The 9,906-nt window shown below is 40.1% G+C and overlaps 1 protein-coding gene across 1 annotated transcript; it reads left to right on the top strand.

Moving 5' to 3' along the window:
• Positions 1 to 1,664: 1,664 nt before the first annotated feature.
• LOC311051352 (uncharacterized protein) lies at positions 1,665 to 5,519 on the top strand (the record flags this gene model as incomplete). Its single annotated transcript, XM_084065913.1, has 2 exons — positions 1,665 to 1,997; positions 5,276 to 5,519. Exons 1-2 carry the CDS (start codon positions 1,678 to 1,680, stop codon positions 5,517 to 5,519), a joined length of 564 nt encoding a protein of 187 aa, XP_083922039.1. The 5' UTR covers positions 1,665 to 1,677.
• Positions 5,520 to 9,906: the final 4,387 nt, after the last annotated feature.

Genomic DNA, 9,906 nt, shown 5'->3' with positions numbered 1-9,906 from the left:
CTCTGTCTCCACCCCCCACTCAAGAACAGTGGTGTAAAGTAACCAAGTACTGTACTTAAGTACAATTTTGAGGTATTTGTACTTTACTGGATTTCCATTTGTCTGTACTTTTACTTCTACTCCACTACATCTCAGAGGCAAATATTGTACTTTTACTCCACTACAATTATTTGAAAACTTAAGTTAGTAGTTACTTTGTAGATTTTGATTATTATTACAAAACATACATTAACCATTTCAGCCCTATATACATTTCAGCCATTTGAAAATATATTTTGTATACATTTAAAAACATGTGAAATGGGACATTCTACATGATGAGTACTTTCCACTTCTGGTACTTTAAGTACATTTTGATCCCGGCACTTTTGTACTTTTTACTTGAATACGGGACTTCTACTTGTAAAAGAGTATCATCTACATTGCAGGCAGTATTGATACTTTTACTTAAGTAAAAACATGCCAGCATATACTTCCTCCATCACTGGTCCTATGACAGCATGCAGAGCTCTCTCGGTCTCCACCCCCCTCTCTCTCACGACTCACTCACTCATTCACTTACACACGCGCGCGCGTGCTCGCACGCATTGACCAGAATAAAGTGGTACCCTTTAGGACACATTAGACAGAAAGAGGGTGGGGCGCCAGTAAAGATGCCTTAATGGGTCGTGCTCTCGTCCATCTGCCCCGATGAAAAACACACACATAGGAGCTCTATCTTCCCTGGATTTTACTTTTTTATAATAGACCAACTCTATAAAGTTCATACCTTTTCCTGAGAGAGGAGCAACTTCAGGCAAATATCTGGACATTAAAGGATTACTGCATGGACCTCATGATCAGCTTGACCTTTGGCTTTTTACCATCAATTTGGGACAAAGAGGAAATGATGGAGAAAAGCACGACTCAAGTAAGACGGGAGGTTTTTACAACCATACATAGAGCGATGCAGGTGTACGTGTGGTGTAAAGTAACTAAGTAGATTTACTCAAGTACTGTACTTAAGTACAATTTTGAGGTATCTTTACTTTACTGGAGTATTTCCAATTGTCTGTACGTTTACTTCTACTCCACCTCAGAGGCAAATACTGTACATTTACTCCACTACAATTATTTAAATATTTAGTTACTAGTTACTGTGTAGATTTACTAATTAACATTATTGCTTATTCAATCATTACAAAACAATACATTAACCACTTCAACCCTATACATTTCGGCCATTTGAAAATAGCAGATCTACAAGCTCACAATGCGTCGCGACGCGACGCATTGTGAGCTTGTAGATCTGCTATTTTTCAAAAGATTTTTTATACATTTCATACATTTGAAAACCTGTGAAATGGGACATTCTGCATAAGGAGTACATTCTACTTTTGGTACTTTAAGTACATTTTGATACCAATACGTTTGTACTTGAATTCCGGACTTTTGCTTGTAACAGAGTATTTACACATTGCAGTATTGATACTTTTAGTAAAAAAAATGTGAGTACTTTCTCCACCACTGCAGGTGATGTATGGCTTATCCTTCCCTGGACCATCTTCCTAACCTCTGTGTCCATGATGGAGAGAACACACACACACCGTTCCAATGGAAGTGATGCTTAAAAACGGACAACATTAGTCTCTTATATTCTCTCTGGTGGTGACCTCTCTCTCTGTGTGCACGGGAACGATGCCTTCTCTCCATCACGGGGCCATCTTCATCGGGGTCTTCCTCATCGTGACGGGGGGGTCCACGGCCTTCCTGGCCTCGTACCAGAGTCGCCTGCAGGCCTTCTCGCTGTGCTGCGTGGTGCTGGGGGCCGTGATGCTCATCCTGGGCCTCTTCTGGGCCATGAACAGCAAGAACAGCCCCGCCGCCATGAGCAGCTACACACAGGGGGACTACGGAGGGGAGTGTCCACACTACTCCGGCTTCAACGACTACCCCAGCTTCGGGAGCAACCACCTGGCCGTCCACATGTCCGAGTCCCAGTCGGGGTTCCTGCCAAGGTGGGTCGTGCTGTGTCGGTTGGTGGAAAAAAGTAACTACAGTAAAGTACACGTGCTTAAGTATGATTTTGAGGTATTTGCACTTTACTTGAGTATTTCCAATTTCCAATATTTTTTACTTCTACTCCAGTACTATAGAGGCACATGTTGTACTTTTACTCCACTATAATTATTTGCAAACTTTAGTTGCTAGTTACTTTGTAGATTTAGATTATTATTACAAAACATTAACCATTTCAGTCCTATATACATTTTGCCTATTTGAAAATAGCAGATCTACAAGCTCACAATGCGTCGCGATGCGACGCATTGTGAGCTTGTAGATCTGCTATTTTCAAAAGATTTGTCTACATTTGAAAACATGAAATGGGACATTTTGTATAATGAGTACTTTTACTTTTCGTACTTTAAGTACATTTTGATGCAAATACTTGTATACTTTTTACTAAAGTGCATTTTTCTACATTGCAGTATTGATATGTTTACTTAAGTAAAACATTTGAGTACTTGTTCCACCACTGCATGTTGTTGAGGTTATGTTGAACTCAATGAACTCGGTTAAACCACTAACATTTTCAAACACTTAAAAAAGGATCCCTGGCTAATAAGCCTTATATGCTTTAATACATTATCATTTCCCTCTATAGCAAAACTTTTACGTTAAAAACACCTTCAATACTGTATTTATTTTAGAAACAGTTAATCTTTTACTCAGGGACAACGCCCGTTGCAAGTTGATGATGTCATTTGTCCATGTGTGGTCCAGCTCTATGGAATGTATGGAATGCATGAGCTAATAAAACATATAATATTGTTTATATATTAACCTAATAACCTTAGAAAGTGTGAAGTTGTTTTTATTTATTAGCACATATATACATTCCATAGGGCTGGGCCAATTACATCATCAACTTGCAACGGATGTTGCCCCCCTTGAAAGATGAACTATTTCTAACATTAAAAAAAGATGTTTTTTATTTTTAATTTGTTATTGTAATAGAGGGCAATTCTAATGTATTAAAGACCTGAGGCGATTCATTGTTTTTTGAAAAATATTTAAAAAAATTAAATCACGATTTTTCAAAAATAGCAGATCTACAAGCTCATAGCGCGGCACTCGGTGCCGCGCTATGAGCTTGTATATCTGCTATTTTTGAATAGCCAAAGAAATCTAAAGTGACACAGACGCGTTCCAGGTCTTAATGTATTAAGGCATATAATGCTTATTAGCCATGGATCATTTTAAAATAATTCACTATAATTCTACTTGGCTCAGGCCAATCTATAGGCTATGTGATTATTAGCATTTTTATCAATTTATCTCAGAGCCAGAGATGTTTCCTATTGACCCGCACAGATGAACTTGTCCGATTTGATTTACTGGATGGGGAAATTAATTACATTTAATTGTAGTTCCTGCCAGTCTGTCTTGCCATCTTCCTCTCTCTCAATAGGAAGCACTCCTTCATTTTACATTTTGATGCGTTGTTCCTTTTATGGGGTTCTGGCTTTGTGGGAAGATTGATAATTAGTGAATGTGCATATCTAAACACTCAACAACACAGGTAGCCTATGGCGCTATGGGCCTATACATCTAGGCCTATAGTTGACCCATTAAGTCCTGAAGCCGATTCTACAAATGTCTTCTAAATCCCAACAGTATTCTGAAAAAAACGTGTTTCTATATCAGTGGTGCTCAAACTTTTTCATGTCAAGGACCCCCAAAATGATATGTATTTGGCCACGGACCCCCATCTCAAAATGTTTTGTTCCAGGGACCCCCAGAAGCAAAGATTCGAGTTAAAATGTTTGCTTTAAAACAATATATATTCAAAGATTTGCACAAATTTTCTTGATTTTTCAAAAATAGCAGATCTACAAGCTCTGAGCTTGTAGATCTGCTATTTTTGAATGGCCAAAGTATACATATATATTTTTAGCTCAAATCAAAAAAGTGACACAGATGCGTCCCAGGTCTTAATGGGTCAAATTATGGATGATCATGATTAATAGTTGCCCTTATAATTTTGACAGATTAACCCTTTAAAAAGCCCATACCAACGGAACCTATAAGTTGACACATGTGGCCATGCTGTGCATGATGTGCATATTCTAAAACCAGTCTTCACACCCACACGTCTCACGCTCTCAGAAACGCTGAGCAAACGCTGTCTGTTTGCCTCTGATGCTGTGCCTTATTAAAAGTGTTACATAGGCCTACAGTATATAGGCTACTTATTTGCAGTGGTGGAAAAAGTACTCACATTTTTTACTTGAGTAAAAGTATCAATACGGCAATGTAGAGATAGTAAAGTAAAAGTCCAGAATTCAATTTTGTTCAGTAAAAGTACAAAAGTACAAAAAGTAATGTTAATTTCCCAAATTCCAATTCACAAGTTTTCAAATGTATAAAATGAATATTGCGACGCATTGTGAGCTTGTAGATCTGCTATTTTCAAATGGCCAAAATGTATATAGGGCCGCAATATTAATGCGAATCTACGAAGTAACTAGTGACTAAAGTTTTCAAATAATTGTAGTGGTGTAAAAGGACAACATTTGCCTCTGAGATGTAGACAGTGGAGTAGAAGTAAAAGTACTGAAAACTGCAAAAACTCCAGTAAAGTCCTAATACCTCTACTTAAGTACAGTACTTCAGTAAATGTACTTCGTTACTTTACACCACTGCTTATTTGCGAGTGCTGACGACGGTATTTCTGTGCGTTTTGGTTTGGCACCCATCAAAAACCTAAGACTTTTGAGTTGAGCACTCTGTCTGCCAAAGCCAGCATATCAGGAAGTGAAAGCGGGGAAACTGTGGTTCAAAAGACAAAAAAAAATAATAGAAAATATAAGAACCTAGACATAATTTATGCCTAAATGATAAAGTTCCCTTTTTTATGTGACACAAAAATGGAACTTTCTCCTGTGAAGACTACCGGGCAGGTGCACCTTGGCACTGGTTGGCTCCAACAGCTGTGTACTCCTGCCTGAATCAATCTGATCATTTATTTCCAATATACTGGTCCAAGTCCAACAGCATTGTTTCATCCTCAGCTAAGTGGGTAGAGACCCCTAACCTAGGGGTCAAACACTCTCCATCTGAGGTATAGCAAGGCATCTAGACTTGCATCACAACTTCTTACAAAGAGCTGCGTGCGCCATCTAGTGTCTGATATCTGTAACGACAGACACTTTAGTTGGCCCAAGTTTTCTTTTCTTTTCTGTCTGTCTCACATCCTGTCACTATTTGAATGTGCTTTCCTGTGTGTACACAGGACACAGCGCCCGCCGTGCGCCTTCCACGTGGAGGAGTTCGACTACCCTCCCATGGACCACGGGGGGTTCACTGCACCCCCGCCTGCCCACCCCCCTCCTCCCTGGATGGGACCCCCTCCTCCCTACGAGGAGGCCATCAAGATCACCTGCAGCTCCACGAACATGCGACGGGCATACTCGGACACGCACCTCTCGTCGGAGCCTCTGTTTGGACGCTCAAGAGAGATAAGCTTTGAGGTGTGACGCTGTGTCCATGGGCCTCCGGCTCACTCTCTGATAGACTGAAGGATGGATGGTTGAGACAGGGGGCCCTGTTTTACGCCAGGTCTTATGACTTAAAGTAGTACAATGCAGGTCCACAAATAACGATTTTTAGCAGCCTCTGCTGGTCATTACCGTCACTGCAGGCCGTTCGTTTATTCCTGTGTTACCCAGAATTCCATTTGTTTTCACCGGAAGACGGAAGCGTTTCAAAAAGCGTTCTTTTAATTGTTTTATACTATCTGTGGCTCGTTTCTCTTAGCCAGTGGAGCTTTAGTTACCATGAGCTGTGTTTTCTTTTTCTGTTGTTTTTCGATCTTCAAATCCTACAATCTCTTAAAAACAGCGTGAGATTCCTTTTTGTTATTCGCGCGGTAGTTCCTGGCCAAACAGGAAACCGGTGTGGTAGTTCCTGGCCAAACAGGGAACCGGTGCATTTCCTTTTCCGTTTTCCGGCCGGATGACGTTATTTTCGCGGGAAAGGCTCACCGAGCCACCTTTTCTATAGAAATTATAATAGAAAAGGCTTTCGGGGGTGAAATTACTGGAGTGGGTGTTGTGAAACATTTGCCACTCACAAAAGATATACAATTTAACTTTAGTTTTGTTGAAAAAGTTACCCAGTATAACTTTAACTTAAGACCTGGAGGCGTGGCCAATGCTGTTTGGCTATTTTGAGTGGCCAAACAGCATTGGCCACGCCCCCAGGTCCTAAGTTAAAGGAGTCGTTCACCCCAAAAAATTACACACCCCATAAAGCCTTGAATTCATGGAGATTTTTTTCGTTTTTGTTTTGTTTTGTTTTTTCCTGAGCCAATAATTTGATGACCGGGTCATCGGTTAATACGAGACTCAGTAGGAGACTGAATGGAGACTCTTTGAGTCTCCTACCGCTACCAGGGACTCCGCCGGTCATCAAATTATTGGCTCAGGAATGCGACAAAAACGAAAAAACGCGATGAATTCAAGACTTCGTGGGGTGTGTAATTGATAGAATATAAGTCATTTTTTGGGTGAACTACTCATTTAAGTCATAAGACCTGGTAATTAAGACGCGCAAAATAGAGCCCAGAGACTGATATGTGCCTCATGTAGGCTGTCCCACCAACCAACCTACCAACCAACCAACCAACCAACCAACCAAACACCATTCAGGCTTGGACTATGTGCTGAAAATACCAGTACAGCATTGGGAACCAACGGTCCCCGAGCCATGTGGCCTTTAGAGTTGAAACATTTATCAAATCCACACGCTCACAGCATGACCCTCTCTCTGTATAATAATCAAACCGGTCTTTGCATGTTGTCCATACAGTACAGTACTAAATGAACATATTATTCCGTGACAGAAATAAAGGGACATTATGTGATGGCCAACTTAGTGTATATCGTCTCTGTCCGGTGGAAAACTGTTACTTTTCAGGATTTCAAACAAAAATTGAAAAAGTAGCAGATATACAAGCTAAAAACACGTCTGCTATCACGTCTGCCATGCTTGTGTGTGACACTGTAGTATGATCAAGTAAATTACGGCGTTAATTTACGGGGAAAAAATGTTAGAATATGGAAATAAAAGGTTTCTGCCCGACAGCGGTATCCAAGTCAACCACACAGCAAACTCCTGAGAGTTAGTTTGACTTTGAGAGTGCAAAAATGGACCAACACCTCAGGATTTTACAGTGCATATCGGCATACAGTTTGATGAAAAGATGGGACACATTTGAATTATTTGTGACTGCAAAAATTCAAACCTGTCCCTTATCCAGGTTGACCGCCAATATCTCCTCTCTTTGGGACTTTGATCGACTGGGGTTTTAACAGAACACAGCTTTATTGGATCACACAGGAACTGGGATTTACCCACAGGTTGTCATCTGTGCCTTTTCATGTCTCAGAATATGCATGTGAATAGAATATGTTCTAATTTTGCCAGCTGTCTTTTATTTTTTTTGCCTAGGAAGGGGAGAGTTATGTGCTACTATTGTTTTAAGTAACTGTGTTACTTTGTTTAATAAACAATGTTTAAAGCCATAAAAGTTGAACGTTGGGGTTCTCTTCAGTCAGCAAGAGCTACTTAGGGATGCAGTACAGGCTTATTGGGCTGCAGTTTGTCAATCATGAAGCCTTCATAATAACATTCCTGGAACTTGGATGGAAATTAAAATGGAAATGGAATGTGAACTCTGGACTGGAATTAATTAAGCTGGGGAACAAAATAAATAATAAACAAATTAAATTAAGGAAGAACATAACGGATTTGCAGTAGCAAAGCAATTTTTGTTTTGACTAATTTAGCCACAAAATGTAGGCTAATTAATTAAGGCAATTATTTTTCCTTTTCTTTTTTTAGAAGGTTGTTGTATTTGCAGGTCAGAGTAGGTGATTTGAAGTGGTGGAAAAAGTATTCAAATGTTTTACTTTAAGTAAAAGTATCAATACTGCAACTACAAGTAAAAGTCCGTAATTCCTACTTGAGTAAAAGTACAAAAATATTGGTATCTAAATGTACTTAAAGTACCAAAAGTAGAAAGAACTCATTATGCAGAATGTGACATTCTGCATAATGTCACGCGCGCGCAAGGGTCCTCGCGCGCGTGCGGGGGCGCATCAAAGGAATCTCGCCTAGAGCGGCGATCAGCCCTCCACTGGCCCTGAGAATGTCCCATTTTGCAATATCTCAAATGTATAAAAATCTTTAGAAAATAGCAGATCTACAAGCTCACAATGCATTGCAACGCATTGTGAGCTTGTAGATCTGCCATTTTCAAATGGCCGAAATGTATATAGGGTTTGAGTGGTTAATGTATGTTTTGTAATAATAATCAAAATCTAGAAAGTAACTAGTAACTTTTTCAACTTTTTCAGTTTTCAAATAATAGTAGTGGAGTAAAAGTACAATATTTGTCTCTTGAGATGTATAGTGGAGTAGAATATAAAAGTATACTGAAAAGTGGAAATAGCTAGTAAAGTAAAAAATACCTCAAAATTGTATTTAAGTACAGCCTACTTGTAGTTACTTTACACCACTGGAAGTGGGTCCCACCTCCTTGTTAGTAAAAATGACCAAAAGGCATCCCCTTGACCTTTGGCCCAATTGAGGGGGGGGGGGGGGGGGCTTGATTTAAAAAAAAAATCAATTTACAAGATATTCTATTGCACAATCACATATCAATTCTTCAGCAGCAGCACCAATGAACATCAAGGTGACACACTGACACCTATATTGACTCCTGCAAATGAAACCCATTCTGTCAGGTCTCGCTAGGGCGCGCAGCACTAGCCAACACATGAGGGGGTTGGGGTGCGCTGAACCCCGAAACAGGTTGAGAATTGATTGCATGAAACAATCACCTGTGCATTCAGTCTCAATGTTGGTAAACAAATAATTGGTCTATATACTTCAACTTTACATAAAGTTTGATAAAGCATCAAATAAAGCTGGTATGGAAAGGAAGTCAGCCGTTATTTTAAAGATCCGTTCATTTTGTGCACCAGAGTGTTTTTGAGCACCATGATGATGCAATTAAAATCGATATCAAGTTAATAATAAACTGAGATAATAAAAGTAGGTCACGGTTACATTACCTTGTGTGACAGTCGCCGAGTCGCGTAGGTTAATATTAGACACACGTTTAGTGCTATGAGCAAATTAACATGAAATGATGGCATCTAAAATAAACAGCATATGTGTCTCTCTGCTCCACCCCCAGCAGAGAGAGAGACACATCAGTCACAAGAAGAGATCTGCTTTCATTTTTATAGACTTCATATCAATTTATAGTCTAGTTCAGTGGATGGCCGTGACCCCCCAAAATAATCACATGTGAACTGGCCGATCCCCTACCCTAACAAGCACTTGGAATTGAGTTGAGGCATTACAATGTTTGACTCGGTTCCTTCCAAAGATAAATATTGTGGAAAAATAGTAGACCTGAAACATGACAGACGAGCGTCATGTGAACCATGGCTATGAAAATATCTACACGGCGTTGTGTGCTTGATCTGCTTATTATATTATTATTTGACAATTTAGCCAATGTTTGACCAGTTTTACAATGTCTTAAAAGTCCTTAAAATGGTCACTTCACTGTCATCTGGGGACCCCTCTAGGGGCCCAGACCTACTGGTTGAGAACCACTGATCTAGGCTATGCTCCAGTTATGTCCTCCTCTCTCTTTCCACAAAAACGCCAAAAAACACACAGAGAGAGGTTGACATTATTCAGATGTGGTCGCGGCAGCAGGAACCGGGGGGCGGGGGCCGCACCGCCCTGCCCTGAGCGCTCTCTCTGTCTCTCTCTCTCTCTCTCTCTCGTCACCAAAAACCCGTTCCTCATAGCAAAAAGTCGTGTTTCCTATGATCGCATTAG

This window comes from Gymnoscopelus microlampas, assembly GCF_963454915.1.
Source record: "Gymnoscopelus microlampas genome assembly, chromosome: 9".
NCBI lineage: Eukaryota > Metazoa > Chordata > Actinopteri > Myctophiformes > Myctophidae > Gymnoscopelus > Gymnoscopelus microlampas.
Note: the sequence above shows the minus strand (reverse complement) of the source record. Positions and strands in the feature narration are given on the sequence as shown.